Genomic DNA, 17486 nt, shown 5'->3' with positions numbered 1-17486 from the left:
TCAATGTGTAGGTGCTTTTAAGACATGATTTCAAGCCCCTAAGTAAAACTACTTCAACCCCAAACCTCTGTTTTAAAGCAGCACTATTACAGAGCTAAGAATTCCTGCACCCATCAATCCCCTACTATAAGCTGTAAGTAAGGACATCCAAAAGAGCAGCTAACTTTAGAGTGAAGATGATCCCTCTACTTATACAAGTACAGAGGACCCTGGGTAATTGATGAGACAACCGGATAGAACATTACATTCTAAAACTAAAAATCAAATGGTTTAAACGGGTCATAAACGAAACAAACACTCAAACCAGCAAATACAGTTGTATAGCTTGTAACTATGACGGAAACGTAAAGCAGTGAAATACAAAGTGATTGTTTCACAGCAAGCTGGCAGACACCTGAGAAAAACCAACATGTCTGCACATATAAGTCCCAATGAGCATTAACAATTCCTGTTGACTTCCACCAGGAAAAAAAAAAAAAAAATGATCTTGCATCGTGACCACAGAGACTTGTGAACCTGTGTCTGAGGTACAATTAATAGACAATCTCAGCAAAGATTGATTTGTGTGCGACTGCATTATGCAAATGTAGAGGTTTTCTATAACATGAGGTCACAATGTTACTTTGTTATGCCCTGAAGAAATAAAATATTTAAAGCTTTTCTACTTAAAATAGAAGATATTTAAAATGTTCTACTTTATAGAATCCAAATATATATTTTTTGCAATAACTATATTGTTAGTGATGATGATGATAATAATAATAATAATAAAGATGAGAATAATAATGTTAAAAATAAAATAAGTTTAATTGTGAGTCAGTAGCTGTGTTACGTGTAAACAGTGCATTACCCTTCCAACCTATTATTTTTATTTGTTCTTAGATAATCACTGCATTTATGTAGAAATAAATTATTCACAGGCTGTGCATATATCGTAATCATATACTGGCTCTTTGTTGGGTTATTCAAACTTATTTTGGCTAAAGAACAGAAGAGGATATGAGAGAACCTGAGATAGACCACTTGAAGTACACATAGTTTTAGTTTGTGTTTTTCTGTATTTGTTTTTTTTGGCATAGGCTATTTAGAAAATTTGGTAGGGTTTTTTTTGGCTTTAGTTTTGGCATCAAAAAGTGAAGGGTTCAGAGTTGTTAAGATGATGGGTTGATTGAGGTAGGTGTGTAGGGGAGCGGCTGGGATCCACTGCGCCCACCAGGGGCTTTGTTGTTACTTGATGATCCAGAGGGGCCTGAAGAGGCTGACCCTGCTGCCTGAGCAAAAAGCATACCTGAATGAAAACAAAAAACAGACTTAAAGTAACATTTATGTCATTGCAAAAAGATAGCAAGTTGAAAGTTCAACTTGTGTTTTCCTGACCTACAAAAGGTCCAATGTTGTGAGTTGCAACAGGTCAGGAATGACAGTTGTAGTAACACAAGAGTGTCGCTGACTGACTGGTGACTCACCGGTGTACATGACTCCGTTGAGCTCCACTGACATACTGATGCTGCTCATGCCATTTGTGGTGAGATTGAGAGCGGAGTCCTGCCGGCCACCTGAGAAAACACACACAGCATGTAACGTACACAGCATTCATAGGTGATGTTTAAAGCAGCAATCAGCATTTGAAACAAAGCGTTTTCCCCTGCTCCTGTTTCCGTAAAAAGCTGAGGGATGGGGCTGGAGAAACATAACCCCTCTCAAATTCATAGACACCGATATGGATGCAAGGACAGACCATCCATGTCAAAATTATAGTTTAGCCATGTTTTGAGGCTATTTAGTGTTTGTTTACATTCATTTTGTTTACAAATCTGCTGGAGGGTGGTCGTGGAGTTGCGAGAGAACTTGGGCAAATACAATGGCGCAATTACACTTGACATGTGGACTGACGATTTTCAGAAAATAGGATACTTGTTTACAAACATTGGAGTAAAACATGCTTATATTTCAGGTTGATGGGGTATGACAGTTAAACTAAGCTCATGATGCATTTATATGTTATATTATTCAAGAATCAATGGGTAAATATTCTTAAATTATATGTACAATTATATGTGGTGAAGTTATCAATTGCACTTTGGATGGTGTATCAATACACCCAGTCACTACAAAGATACAGGTGTCCTTCCTAACTCAGTTGCCGGAGAGGAAGGAAACCACTCAGGGATTTCACCATGACTTTAAAACCGTTACAGAATTTAATGGCTGTGATACAGGAAAACTGAGGATGGATGAACAACATTGTAGTTACTCCACATTACTAACTTAATTAACAGAGTGAAAAGAAGGAAGCCTGTAAAGAAAACAAATACTACAAAACATGCATCCTGTTTGCAACAAGGCACTAAAGTAATACTGCAAAAAAATATGTGTCAAAGCAATTAAAAGTTATGTTTGGGGCAAATCCCAATACAACACATTACTGAGTATCATTCTCCATATGTTCAAGCAGAGTGGTGTCTGCATCATGTTATGAATATGCTTGTTATCGTTAAGGACTGGGGAGTTTCAGGATAAAAAATAAACGGAATGGAGCTAAGCACAGGCAAAATCCTAGAGAACCTGGTTCAGTCTGCTTTCCACCAGACACCCAGAGATGAATTCACCTTTCAGCAGGTCAATAACCTAAAACACAAGGCCAATTCTACACTGGAGTTGCTTACTAAGACGACAGTGAATGTTCCTGAGTGGCCGAGTTACAGTTTTGACTTCAATCTACTTGAAAATCTATGGCAAGACCTGAAAATGGTTGTCTAGGAATGATCCAAAACAGATTTGAGAGAGCTTGTCATTATGGGGTATTGTGTGTAGATGGGTGAGAAAAAAAATCAATTTAATACATTTTGAATTCAGGAAGTAACAACCATTTGGAATAAGTCAAGGGGCAGGAATACTTTCTGAAAGCACTGTAAACTAACTAACTGCACAACCTAATTTATAAACAAACAAATTCATTAAACAACACGTACAAATTGATATCTGAATAAACTAACTACGTGAACACCCTTAACAAACGGAACAACCTAATATATTAAACAAAGTCACTGAACAACCTAACATTTACATACTATCTGTACAACCTATTATGTAAACTGCCTTGCTGAACTATACATACAAACAGCCTGAACAACCAAACGTCTGAGCAACCATGAAAACACAAATCAAATCAAATCAAATTTATTTATATAGCCCTTCGTACATCAGCTGATATCTCAAAGTGCTGTACAGAAACCCAGCCTAAAACCCCAAACAGCAAGCAATGCAGGTGTAGAAGCACAACCCTACTACTGAAGCACAGACACACACACACAACCTCATAAGTTTCTGTGTAGACTTGCAAACTACTGTTAAATAGACAGAAAACACATAAGAGAAGAGTTGAGGGGGGAAAAGCTACATAGCGTTAAGGCATTTCCACAAAATAGTACTTATTCATTTGAACAAAAACAACAAAATGTCAAGGAAAATTACCCAGCATTCTGTACTTTTACTAGACACTGATAAGAGGATAAGAAAGTTCCGCTGTTCAATCCCCTACGTATAGAGTCTGTATGCTGCTGGGGAACATTGTTTGTGCAAAAGGGGTCAATATACGCAATTGTTTGACGTGGCCAGTTCAAGATCGACAATTTTGCTTAAGAACAGGAGGCCTGATCTACATGACATAAATCCCCTTTCAGGACTGTACTGTAGACCAGTGTTTTCTCAGATGATGGGTTGAGAACCCACGAATGGGTTGTGTGGCCAGTCCCTGGGTTGTAGCTAAAGACTGGGTTGTGGCTTAGAGATACAGTTTTGTCTAATGTGGTGGTTGTCAAGGAGAAATTGAAAGGCCTTCATTAGCTAGGTCACAATGTAAAAAAGTTTGGGAACCAATGCTGGATTTGTATTTACTATGGATCCCCATTAGCTGCTGCCAAAGCAGCAGCTACTCTTCCTGTGGTCCAGCAAAATTAAGGCAATTTATACCATTGTAAAACATTACAATTCATTCACAAATTTCACAACACACTGTGTGGTTATTAACCATACTAAGACATATGTTATTTTACTGATGGGCTGCAATGGTGGCCCAATATTGGTACCTTCAAATCAAACCTTATTTAAAGTGCATCTAAAATTGCAACATTCTTTACCTTGGTTGTTGATGCGGATGTTCATGGGCATCTGTGCGGTCATAGCCAGCAGGTTGTGCTGCAGTGCTCTCTGCAGCAGTCGCTGGTGCTCCTCGGCAGGCAGAGCCATCTTCTTCTCCGGGGGCTCGCCCGCCTCCAGTCTGTCCCTCAGCTGCTCCAGAGCCGCTACCTGGGCTGCCATGGCTGCCTGGGCCGCTGCCGCCTGCACCACTGCCACCGAGTGACCCGTCAGAGGATGCCCAGACATGCGGCCCACGCCGGACAGGGGCTGACCGCCCTCATCTTCTGCAGGGGAAACGGAGAAGTTTGGAACAGGATAGTAGTGTTGGATGTGTTGGCATTTCAAATCAAATGTGTGATGCTATGGTTTACTGTTCACTTCAACTGTTCTGTGGTAATCTGTATGAACCCACCCAACACTTTGGGGTTGTGTTCGTGTTATGGTTTACTGTTCACTTCAACTGTTCTGTGGTAATCTGTATGAACCCACCCAACACTTTGGGGTTGTGTTCGTGTTATGGTTTACTGTTCACTTCAACTGTTCTGTGGTAATCTGTATGAACCCACCCAACACTTTGGGGTTGTGTTCGTGTTATGGTTTACTGTTCACTTCAACTGTTCTGTGGTAATCTGTATGAACCCACCCAACACTTTGGGGTTGTGTTCGTGTTATGGTTTACTGTTCACTTCAACTGTTCTGTGGTAATCTGTATGAACCCACCCAACACTTTGGGGTTGTGTTCGTGTTATGGTTTACTGTTCACTTCAACTGTTCTGTGGTAATCTGTATGAACCCACCCAACACTTTGGGGTTGTGTTCGTGTTATGGTTTACTGTTCACTTCAACTGTTCTGTGGTAATCTGTATGAACCCACCCAACACTTTGGGGTTGTGTTCGTGTTATGGTTTACTGTTCACTTCAACTGTTCTGTGGTAATCTGTATGAACCCACCCAACACTTTGGGGTTGTGTTCGTGTTATGGCTTACTGTTCACTTCAACTGTTCTGTGGTAATCTGTATGAACCCACCCAACACTTTGGGGTTGTGTTCGTGTTATGGTTTACTGTTCACTTCAACTGTTCTGTGGTAATCTGTATGAACCCACCCAACACTTTGGGGTTGTGTTCGTGTTATGGTTTACTGTTCACTTCAACTGTTCTGTGGTAATCTGCATGAACCCACCCAACACTTTGGGGTTGTGTTCGTGTTATGGTTTACTGTTCACTTCAACTGTTCTGTGGTATTCTGTATGAACCCACCCAACACTTTGGGGTTGTGTTCGTGTTATGGTTTACTGTTCACTTCAACTGTTCTGTGGTAATCTGTATGAACCCACCCAACACTTTGGGGTTGTGTTCGTGTTATGGTTTACTGTTCACTTCAACTGTTCTGTGGTAATCTGTATGAACCCACCCAACACTTTGGGGTTGTGTTCGTGTTATGGTTTACTGTTCACTTCAACTGTTCTGTGGTAATCTGTATGAACCCACCCAACACTTTGGGGTTGTGTTCGTGTTATGGTTTACTGTTCACTTCAACTGTTCTGTGGTAATCTGTATGAACCCACCCAACACTTTGGGGTTGTGTTCGTGTTATGGTTTACTGTTCACTTCAACTGTTCTGTGGTAATCTGTATGAACCCACCCAACACTTTGGGGTTGTGTTCGTGTTATGGCTTACTGTTCACCTCAATCTGAATGATATGAATGAACCCAAAGAAGAATTTAAATGAAATAAAACAAACTTCCTCATTTCAATGCAGCATAATTGTCCTCTAAAGATATCTGAGCAAAACCCGTTGCTCTCCAACAACACCTTTCTTGATTTTCTGGATGGGAGTGAGAGATGCTCCGTTGGTGGCCACGTTCATCCCCATGTTCTGCATGGACATCTTGGGGGAGGACAGCATGGTGGGGGTCCCATTGGGGGAGTAGGTGAAGAGGGAGCTGCCGAAGCTCTGCCGGCGGCCCTCCCGCCGGTTACTGTCGATAGCTGCCTGGAGCTCATTGGGGTTGCTGAGGCTCCTCTTGTCACATTCATATGGGTACAGGTACTTCATGTATCTGTGATAACGTCATTTCAGTTGGTATTAGGAACATTATGAAATCATGTGAAAAACACTATTACAATGGATAAGTATACCTTGAAACAAGTTTACAAATTGTGTGTGTGTGTGTGTGTGTGTGTGTTCACCAGGGGTTGGAACAGGTTCAGGGAACGGAACAGAAAACCAGAAAATAATACATTTAGAGGAACCGAACCGAGAACGAAAGTGAATTACACTGTTCCAGAACAGAACGGTTATTTTAAAAGCATGGGAACAGGATAATAACATTAGTTTACGTTACAGCATTTTTTTTCAGTCCCACAACACAAAAAAACGCAACAAAACGCCTATGCAAAGCACTCACTTTCAATCACTTATTCCAGTGTCTACCTGCTAGCTGAACATCTTAGCCAGTGAGTGTGCGTGTAGGCTACCTCCCCCTACAAAGTATAGTCTACTGTAGCCTACAGACGTACAAGTGGGGTTCAGAAATTAGAGAGATTTTTATTAGAGAAGAATGGATGAACCGTTTCAATGCTAGTTAAGAATACTGTAGTTATGACGTTTTACATTGGATTTGTTAACTATAAAAAGGTTTTTGTTTTGTTTTTATTCTGGTCCAACGTTAAGCCAACTCGCTGAAGTTCAAAGACATTCAAAGTTCCTTCATAGAAGCCGCTCCCCCGCAGGTATAATTCTGTGGGACTAATTCAGATAGTGTATGTCATGACAACAAGATGCCCGCTCCTACCCGCTCCTACCACCCGCAAAATTTCAATCGCATCTCGCACCCTACACTTGTCTGCCCAAGGCATGTAAATAGCTTGCCCACTCCAGAGCAAGCTGCTCTATCCGCACTGATTGGTGAAGTCATTTAATGTTGCCTTGGGCAGACAAGTGTAGGGTGCGAGATGCGATTGAAATTGTGCGGGTGGTAGGAGCAGGTGGAGGAGGAGACTTGAAGTTGAGGAGACAAAAAGTTGATTTCAGAGGTTTAAAAACGATCAGAAAGAAACAATATAAACATTTACTATGTTTATTTTGGTTCCAACCCCTGGTACTCACTGTGTCCTGAGAGTAAAGGCAGCACTGGTAATTGAGGTAGGAAGGTTGAGTCCTTTAGTGATCTCTCTCCACAGCTTCTTGTTGATGACCTCCACCAGGCCTCCCTTCTCTGTCACCAGCTGGTACAGCATGTACAGGTCCAGGACCTGCTTGGCCATGATGGGGATCCTGTTCACAGGGGTTCCTGGAGACAGGGAAAAGACAACTCACTGCCTGTGGTCATGCCATACTCTTTTGCTAGGTTTCTCTTTTGATACGTTGCTATGGAACTGAGTGTGAACTGAGAAAGCCTTCTAGTCGTTTTTAAACGGTTTGAACGCTTCAGGAGTACAACACTACATTCAATGGGCGTGGCTTTGGCGACAGAAATGTCATGGTCTAATAGGGAGAGGGTATTGTTTTCCTACAGAGTGTCACACCTTTTCTGAGCACACATTACTTCAATAAATAATACATTGTCAATGCCATGTCCGTTTTATTCTTGTTATGGTATTGGGTCTTATTATCCTTTCAAATACGTGACATCTTCTTTAACAATTAAGAAAGCTATTGGGGGAAAAAAGAAGATACTCCTTTCAGTCTTTTGTCAATTCCCTATATTGTCCCTAGAGGGCAGTGTCCAATTATTAGAGAAACTATGCACGCAGACCCACCCATACATTTGTTTGAGAGTAAACATACTGTAAACCTCCAATACTGGATTTTCCACACTGACTATCTTGACGTTTATTTATGTTTATTGTTATTACATTCAACATGTTGGCCTTATATTTCCATAGTAGAACTCATTTGTGTATCAACATTATACAATGTACTGTGCAGTTTGAAATGCTTGAATAAAAACACCACATGGACCCACAATGTGACTGCTGACTACTCTCCATGATCTTTCTCTGCATTGTTTTGTAGATACAGTCTGACTATGATTAATCAAATATGCTTGTGTGGAATTGCCATGTTCTGAGGCAGCAATTCACACTTGGAATGCTGTACCAAACCAAACACCATAACTGAACGGAGCAACATACAAACTCTGGAGCCTAAACATATGCGTAAATACATTCCTAACTCAATACATGCACTCTTGTGTACGCTCTACTTTTAGACGCGCTGGGAACAGTGAGGGCTTGGCAATCATCTCCAAATGAATAATGATCCGCCCATGGAGGTGAAAGCTGAGAGTGGTGTTTCGTATGTCAATGAAGGGGGAGGGACAGGGGGTTATAGAGCAGTGTTTCCCAACTCCAGTCCTCAAGTACACCCAACAGTACACATTTTGATTGTCGCCCTGGACGAACACACCCGATTCAACTAATCATCAAACCCTTTGAGTTGAATCAGGTGTGCTTGTCTCGGGCTACGATCAAAATGTGTACTGTTGGGTGTACTTGAGGACTGGAGTTGGGAACCACTGGGCTAGAGAACAGAACATTGCCTCCCAGTACTAATCCACCAAGGCAAACAGTATAGCCTTCCAGTCTCCATCGAGTCATGGCAGTTATTGGCATTGATGTGGCTCTGCTAGATAGAGGGACAGAAAGGTACTGTACTCTCTGGCACATACGAAACTCCCTCACCTCTCTTTTGCATGAAGCTGAATAGGTCATCCAGAAACTCTTTTCTCTTGGGGTCGCCATCTAGTTCATAGAGCTGTTGAGGAGATGAGAAGAGGGGAGGGGGAAGAGATGAAACAAGTTACAACTGGGAGCAGATTACCAACGGGGGTTGAGAGCCATTATTGCCCCAAAATGGAGGATGGAGCCTCAGCCTTAGAATGCCATCAAGCCGAGAGAGGAGGCCCAGTCTGATGAAAACCTGATGTGGCCCTGCTGCTATAGCTGAGAGCTCCAGAAAGCTCAGTGAAAGTTAACAGTAAAAGTGGATCACATGCTCAGGGGAACACAGTGGGCTATTGAGGCAACTTCAATTGCGGTATGAAGATTGATTCACACTCGCTGGTGTGAAGAGTATCTTTTGACTGGCTAGAATATCAAACAAATGTGCAGCTAACAAACCAAATGTATACCTGAGGTGAAATAAATTATATATATACCTGCTACACAAGGTTCTTCATCATCAGAACAACAGTTCGGCCAGAGCCCACAATGTAAAACTCTACCCTGGTTTGGGAGGGCTTTTTTCAGCCTCTTGCTGTGTAACCACAAACAGGCCATTCTCTTTGTGGCATTTAGCGCTCATTAGTGACGCCAAGCTGCCGTAAGATCTTATTATCAGAGGGATGGGGGGCTGGATGATTAGGCAGACAGAGCGGTAATGTAGGGCTGGAGGCAAGGCAAGTCTTAATTACAGGATGCCTGCATTTCGAGGAGTGCCGTGCCATAAATCTTCAAAATGGCTCCCCTCAGTCTCTCTTGCTCTTTCTCTCTCTCTCACAAGTTTGTAATAGATCTCCCCCCATGCCTCCCTCCACCTCCTCCACAGAGCAACCGCTGTGTTCTTCCTTTTCCTTCTATCCAATCCACACCGGTCTGCTCTGCCAGCATTCCTACTGTAGGCTCCTGAGATAGGCCTAACCTGCCTGGGAAAAGATAATCGCCTTGACAATAGAACTGTCTGGACAATATTAGTTCACATAAGTTACAGCAAACATAAACAAGAGGGCATATATGTTTGCCACGGAGCATCTACAGTTGAAGGCGGAAGTTAACATACACTTAGGTGTAAAAACTTGTTTTTCAACCTCTCCACAAATTTCTTGTTAACAAACTATAGTTTTGGCAAGTCGGTTAGGACATCTACTTTGTGCATGACACAAGTAATTTTCCAACAATTGGTTAGACAGATTATTTCACTTATAATTCACTGTATCACAATTCCAGTGGGTCAGAAGTTTAGATACACTAAGTTGACTGTGCCTTTAAACAGCTTGGAAAATTCCAGAAAATGTTGTCATGGCTTCAGAAGCTTCTGATAGGCTAATTGACATAATTAGAGTCAATTGGAGATGTACCTGTTTATGTATTTAAAGGCCTACCTTCAAACTCAGTGTATCTGCTTGACATCATGGGAAAATCAAAATAAATTAGTCAAGACCTCAGAAAAGAAAATCGTAGACCTCCACAAGTCTGGTTCATCCTTGGGAGCAATTTCCAAATGCCTGAAGGTACCGTGTTCATCTATACAAACAATAGTATGCAAGTATAAATACCATGGGACCACGCAGCCGGCATACCGCTCAGGAAGGAGACGTGTTCTGTCTCCTAGAGATTAACGTACTTTGGTGCGAAAAGTGCAAATCAATCCCAGAACAACAGCAAAGGACCTTGTGAAGATGCTGGAGGAAACGGGTACAAAAGCATCTATATCCACAGTAAAACGAGTCCTGTATCGACATAACCTGAAAGGCAGCTCAGCTAAGAAGAAACAACTGCTCCCAAACTGCCATAAAACAGCCAGACTATGGTTTGCAACTGCACATGGGGACAAAGATCGTACTTTTTGGAGAAATGTCCTCTGGTCTGATGAAACAAAAATAGAACTGTTTGGCCTTAATGACCACTGTGATGTTTGGAGGAAAAGGGGGAGGCTTGCAAGCCGAAGTGGGGTGGGGGGGTGCTTTGCTGCAGGAGGGACTGCTGCACTTCACAAAATAGATCATGAGGAAGGACAATTATGTGGATATATTGAAGCAACATCTCAAGACATTAGTCAGGAAGTTAAAGCTGGGTTGCAAATGGGTCTTCCAAATGGACAATGACCCCAAGCATACTTCCAACTTTGTGGAAAATGGCTTAAGGACAACAAAGTCAAGGTATTGGAGTGGCCATCACAAAGCCCTGACCTCATCCTATAGAAAATCTGTGGGCAGAACTGAAAAAAGCATGTGCAAGCAAGGAGGCCTTCAAACGTGAGTTACACCAGCTCTGTCAGGAGGAATGGGCCAAAATTCACCCAACTTATTGTGGGAAGCTTGTGGAAGGCTACCTGAAACATTTGACCCAAAATAAACAATTTAAAAGCAATGCTACCAAATACTAAATGAGTGTATGTAAACTTCTGACCCACTGGGAATGTGATGAAAGAAATACAAGCTGAAATAAATAATTCTCTCTACAATTATTCTGACATTTCACATTCTTAAAATAAAGTGGTGATCCTAACTGACCTAAGACAGGGAAAGTTTACTAGGATTAAATGTCAGGAATTGTGAAACTGAGTTTAAATGTATTTGGCTAAGGTGTATGTAAACTTATGACTTCAACTGTGTGTAGTCAATAGGGAGATTTGTGTGCTCTCTTCATCTGGTATAGGATACCCTTTTGGCTTCATAGCTTAACCAGAGGTCTGAGACATGATGTCTGGGGACCCAATTGCAGCCATCTAATCTAATGTGTACCTCAAAGATTCAATCAATTCTGGTTTGGCAATGTGGTAAAGTTGATTAGCTGGGCCAAGCCATATCAAAGTGTTTGGAGTACCAGTGGCGGGTGAACAAGACAGTTGGAGAGGTTGAGGGACAGCAGAAACCACTCTGAACAAGATTACCAACCCCATCCCTGACAAGCAGAATCAATTTACTTAGGCAAAGCCATGGAGCATGCTCCTCTTTCTTTAAACAGTTCACTTTTGGGCCTCCCAGGTGGCGCAGTGGTCTATGGCACTGCATCGCAGCGCTAGCTGTGCCACCAGAGACTCTGGGTTCGCGCCCAGGCTCTGTTGCAGCCGGCTGCGACTGGGAGGTCCGTGGGGCGACGCACAATTGGCCTAGCGTTGTCCGAGTTAGGGAGAGCTTGTCTCATCCTTGTCTCACCACGCACCACGCAGTGCATGCTAACCAAGGTCGCCAGGTGCACGGTGTTTCCTCCGACACATTGGTGCGGGTTGGATGCGCGCTGTGTTAAGAAGCAGGCTTGGTTGGGTTGTGTTTCAGAGGACGCATGACTTTCGACCTTCGTCTCTCCCGAGCCCGGGAGTTGTAGAGAGACAAGATAATAACTACTAATTATTGGATACTACGAAATTGGGGAGAAAAAGCGGGTAAAATTCAACAAAAAACAACAACAAAAAACTGTTTACTTTCCTGACACAAGTTACTAGAGAAACCCACCAATCAGGTTCCCTTCCCCACCCCCTCTCTCTATCAACCACCACTCCCTTTAGTTGGGCCTCTCTCTCGTATTACTGGATACAGCTGCTTCCTTTTCCCAGGAAACTCTTTAGAGACCCCCCACACACACACCCATCTAATCCCCCCTCCAAACCAGACCCCCCCACCCCTCCCCCACATACCTCTAGTATAACACATCTGTTTATCTGGGTTGGGTGGGGTTTGGGGGCTACAGGTTGTCACATCAACCTAAATCTATAGTATACACACTGATAGGGCGTTGACCGTCTCCTTGTGTGCGATTGTCTCGCAAAGAGCTGTGTCAATGAGCAAAAACATTGGTGGTGAGCATTACAGTACATTACTTTTACGTGTGCCCCAGTGATACTACGGCCAAGTAGGTAGGCGTTTTAGATGTAACTTTTTAGTAGCAGGGAGTTTTAACGTGAGCAGGTTTCCTGCCAAACCAGATTTCCTTAGATCCACCCAGAATGTTACAATGTGAAAAGGCAAACAGATAGTCAGAGACCACTTCAATGCATTGTCTGTGCAAACTACATAAAATGGTTGAGCGCGCCATGTTTATATGGCTGTTTACGATGTTTCTTCATTCGTAACTCTTGGATCATTGGACACAAGATAAGCAACATGTTCATTTCTGAATGCTCTAACTACTGTGTGCAGGTCAAGCTTGTTGTGTGCCTGTTGGGTTAAACACACACACACACACACAAAAAAATATCATGAATAATTCCAGCACAGGTAGCTGGAATTGGTACTCAAACCAGTTAAGAAAAACAACAGCAACCGGAGTCCCATGCAAATCATCATGGCACCGGGCGAGAAGTGTCACGTAGCACATAATTGGGCCTAGCTATTGAACCCTATTCCCCACATGGATATTGAGAGGGAACTGCATTTAAGCTGATGTGTCGTACAAACACTTACCCATCCTTTCACACCTGACAATCACCTCCGGGCAGGGCTGACACACACACACGCACGCACGCACGCACGCACGCACGCACACACACACACACACACACACACACACACGAGTGGGGGATGGGAGGGAAAGGTCAGGAGGGGGAGTGAGCAAACATGCAGCTTGACTTCACCAGTGTGAGAAGGTTCTAGATATGGTTTGTGAACATCGGTACATGATGGTTCATATTCAAATAGTGCATTGTTCCTAGCTGTATCCCTCCTCTGCTAGCTTTCTGCGTTTTCACATGGCTGTCAAGTGAACAAGGACAGTTCAACACCACAATGTGGTGCTGGCTGTTCCCTTTCACTCATTATCACACTCATACACACTCAACTCACAAAGAGATATAAAACCACAGTTGCAAATAAGAAACCACATTAATGGAAATGCATCACAGTGAGGTAAGGAAGCTAAAGAGCTAACGCTACACTAGCTGAGTTTGCTAGCATTGAATTAAAAATAAAAAAACGTTCTGAATTTATCCATTTGAGTTGGCGTGTAGAAAACAGATAAATCATTGTGTTGAGTATAATACCCTTATTTTATGCTACGGCCTACTATATTACGTTACACAACTAAGAGCTTACCTTTATTTTTCCCTAAGAAAAAAATTATCATAATTGTGTATATTTTGTGCCTTCTAGAGAATATTTCCACTCAAGAGGAAAATAATTTGTACAAGTCAAGTCAAAGTTTTACTTGGCTGCAAGAACAGGAAATTAAGACTACATGGTAGCCTGGCGGGTAGGAGCATAAACGAAAGGTCACTGGATCGAATCCTCGAGCCGACATGGTACAAATCTGTCGTTCTGCCTCTGAGCAAGGCAGTTAACCCCCAAATACAACTGCGCCCCGGGCGCCGATGACATGGATGTCAATTTAAGGCAGCCCCCCGCACCTCTCTGCATCAGAGGGGTTGGGTTAAATGCGGAAGACACATTTCAGTTAAATGCATTCAGTTGTAGAACTGGTATCCCCCTTTCCCATAATCTAAGCTTAAGAAGAAGGAACCAGCAAAGTATACTGTAGTTTATTTTTGAAGTGAAAATAAGGAGCTAATACCTACAGGGTAAAGTGACTTGCAGAATATACCAAAGTAGTATGTAAAAAAAGTCTTCCAAAATCATCCCCAGTCTGTACCTCTTTCTAGTGTCGTGCGAAGACATAACACAGTAAGAAAGATTTCACACTTGCGGATGGTCAATGAATGAATAGCTAGAGAAGTTCCACTCTGTATTTGAATGAGACCGAAACTAGTCTATTTGACTTTCCAGTCTCTCTCTCTCCTCTTTCTACACCCAAACAAATACCGAAACCTATGCATGATCAGGCATTTACTCTTTTAAAACCAGAGAACAAACTCAGCCTTTCTGAGCACTATACCTACAGAGACAGAATCCACTGCCAAACATGCTCCAACACATCTTAATCCTGACTGAATTCCCAATCTTTAAATCCAAGATTCACCTTATGAACAGAGGGTTGGGGGCACAATCAAAGGACTAAGACGCAGGGAAGTAAGCATTTCGTTGAACGGTGTATACCATGTGTATCCTGTACATAATAGAACTTAAAACTGAAACTGAAATACTCAGAAGAAAAAACAAAAGCTGTTTCTCGTAGTGAGTATTGCTGCATTTTCTAAGAACTGAAGAGAGTTGAGAGGACTGTCAAAATAACGTCCAAGGAATTGATTTGTGTGGATTAAGAGTAACGGTGATAGCTCATGTAATATATTTTTGAATTCTGCCAATTAGTGTAGTCAATAAAATAACTACATTTAAATGATGAAAGTAATCCTATATAGGGCCTATGGCAAAGTAATAATCATGTCTTTCATTGTATATATTTACATTTGAAGTGAAAAGAGAGTGAACACCACTTGACCATACATGACATGAAAATAGAATGAACAATATTCAAATGATACATGTATCCCATTCCCATTAACCCCAGCTGTTCTTACACACCGCCAGTACAGACGTTGATAATGAATGTAGAATAGTTGGTAGCTTGTGAGAGCCTCTACATGGCTAACTGCATGGATGATGAATTAAAGGCCTAACCTTACTACACTTAAATGATAATGCCAGAGAAGCCGATGTTTGGAGGATATATTGGCATGGGTGTCGTTAGGCCCGAGACGAAGTTGAGGCCTGGCAAACCGTGCCAATATATCCTCCAAACAACAGCTTACCAACCTATTCAAATAATGATTCACATATTTTCATGAAACACCTTATTTAGATTAATTTATTCACACCATTTCATCATTCCACGAGATATAGTCCTGACACAAGTCTGAGGTTGCTATCCAAGCCATCTGGTCATTCATTCTATTGGTTTGCTTGCCAAAAACACGACCCAGCTGTGAAGACTTTCTGTCCTGCATCTATGGATGCGACCCAATCGTTTCTTCTAAATGTTCTATTGTCATACTGGCTGGCAATGTTCTTATCCCTTGCTTGCTAGCTAGCCAACTACGGCTAACGTACAGTCACGTCAAAAAGCGCATTCAAAATAACAGCAAAATAGCTGCATTTGCATTTGTTAAAGCTGTTTTCTAGTGACATTTATTTGGATACATTCATAAGAATGAGCTAATGATGCGCGATTTCACCTGGCATAGAAAAGCTATCACAATCATCTCAAACTGAAGCTGAAAAGACAGCTGCATTTAGTTTCATTTGACCTGTTTCATATTGACATTTCTTTGTTTATATCCATACAAATTACGCCGATTCATGATTTCGACTGGCTGAGAAATGCTGCCTGCCTGTCTGTCTCGTCTCCCGACCCCTACACGTACATTATTATGGGACAGCTGTAGATCGAATTTCATTATTGAAACAATGTTGTAAATGTCAGACAGACAGACAGCAAGGTTTAAACAAATCTCCGCTATTGAAAACCAATTTCTAGTCTAAAAGAAATGGGAGATAATGTCTAGATGCTTTTTAAGTGGAGATAAAGTTTATAAATTGTCTGGCTGGGCTGAAGAGACAGTGGATTGCGCAGTGAGATGGAACAGAGTAGAAAGGCATTTCAACGTCAGTTTTAGCTGGAGGTAATTTCTGGATTAGACACCGGCTGGAATGCGGTTTTAACCAATCAGCGTCCAAGATTAGACCCACCCATTGTATAAAGTCTAATGAATAGTATCATATTTATAAATGACAAAGAAGGTAGGGCAGAACTGTGAGCAAGCTGCAGTTTCACATGGCAGCAATGTGAGTGGGTGGGGAAATGTTTTATTGGCACGAACAAGAACAGGTTCTAAGAACGACAACATCACCTAACAAAACAAAGAGGTCCTTTATATAGATTAGAACCTTTCCACACTACATTACCACGTTATAGACTGATAAGCGTAATTAACCCCAAAAAGGCCCAAAATTTCTACTTAGCAACGAGATAAACATCTAATGACTATTCATGCGCAAGCTGGAAGCATTTATTCAGCGCCAGTGGAGATGAAGTGATAATGTTGTCTCTAAACGTTAGAGAGATGGAGACAGAGATAGTAGCGAAACTCAGGGTTCAAGCCAGTGTCACGAAACAAACCAGAGCCTGCGTCACCTAACAGGACCAGCAGACAATCTGGAGGGAACAGAAGACGTTATGTCTGGAGAGAAAGGCTCCAGTTGTTTGTGCAACAGAGGGCTGGGGTAAGGCGCCTCAAATGTCAATCCGAATGATTGATGGCTTGGGCTATCAAGGTAATGGTTGACGACAGCCCAGGTCCTTCCCCCTCAGCAGCCCTTTCCATGGGGCTCTTTAGGGAAGGAGATGTCCTGGTCGCGTGACCAGACCATCCAGATCAATAGGTTGTATGGGTGAACGTTTAACCTCTGCTGACCCTTGATTTGTCCTCTCCTTGTCAGCTGTCCTCCCCCATGTTGTGGAGATTGAGTTAAAGGACAAAGAGAGGAACCATGGAGGTGGTAGGTGTGCAACTCAGCCTGGACTTGGCAAGCCCACCTCCTACCAAGACAAAACAGCTGACAAAGACCCACCATTGTCATATAAAGATCAGGGGGAGTCATGACACTGTCCACTGTTTTGACTTGAATCCTAAACATCTTCCAGATGTAAATGGGATCCAAACAAGGTGTGGGCTTGCTAATCTCACACATCGTGCTTTGTATGAATGTCACGCTCATAATGGGTCTTTACGG

General features: G+C 42.2%; 1 protein-coding gene across 1 annotated transcript in view; it reads right to left on the bottom strand.

Moving 5' to 3' along the window:
• Positions 1 to 1050: 1050 nt before the first annotated feature.
• LOC139409080 (AT-rich interactive domain-containing protein 3A-like) overlaps positions 1051 to 17486 on the bottom strand; it is a 39995-nt gene continuing 23559 nt past the window's right edge. Inside the window, exons 4-9 of the mRNA XM_071153763.1 lie at positions 8830 to 8902; positions 7253 to 7436; positions 5956 to 6203; positions 4140 to 4424; positions 1467 to 1556; positions 1051 to 1288 (exon numbers count right to left, since the gene is read on the bottom strand). Coding sequence (XP_071009864.1) covers positions 1152 to 1288; positions 1467 to 1556; positions 4140 to 4424; positions 5956 to 6203; positions 7253 to 7436; positions 8830 to 8902 — 1017 coding nt within the window. The 3' untranslated portion in view covers positions 1051 to 1151. The remainder of the gene's footprint in view (positions 1289 to 1466; positions 1557 to 4139; positions 4425 to 5955; positions 6204 to 7252; positions 7437 to 8829; positions 8903 to 17486) is intronic.

The sequence above is a fragment of the Oncorhynchus clarkii genome, chromosome 5 (assembly GCF_045791955.1).
Source record: "Oncorhynchus clarkii lewisi isolate Uvic-CL-2024 chromosome 5, UVic_Ocla_1.0, whole genome shotgun sequence".
Lineage (NCBI taxonomy): Eukaryota > Metazoa > Chordata > Actinopteri > Salmoniformes > Salmonidae > Oncorhynchus > Oncorhynchus clarkii.
The sequence above is the reverse complement of the archived record's forward strand: the minus strand, read 5'-3'. Positions and strand labels throughout refer to the sequence as shown.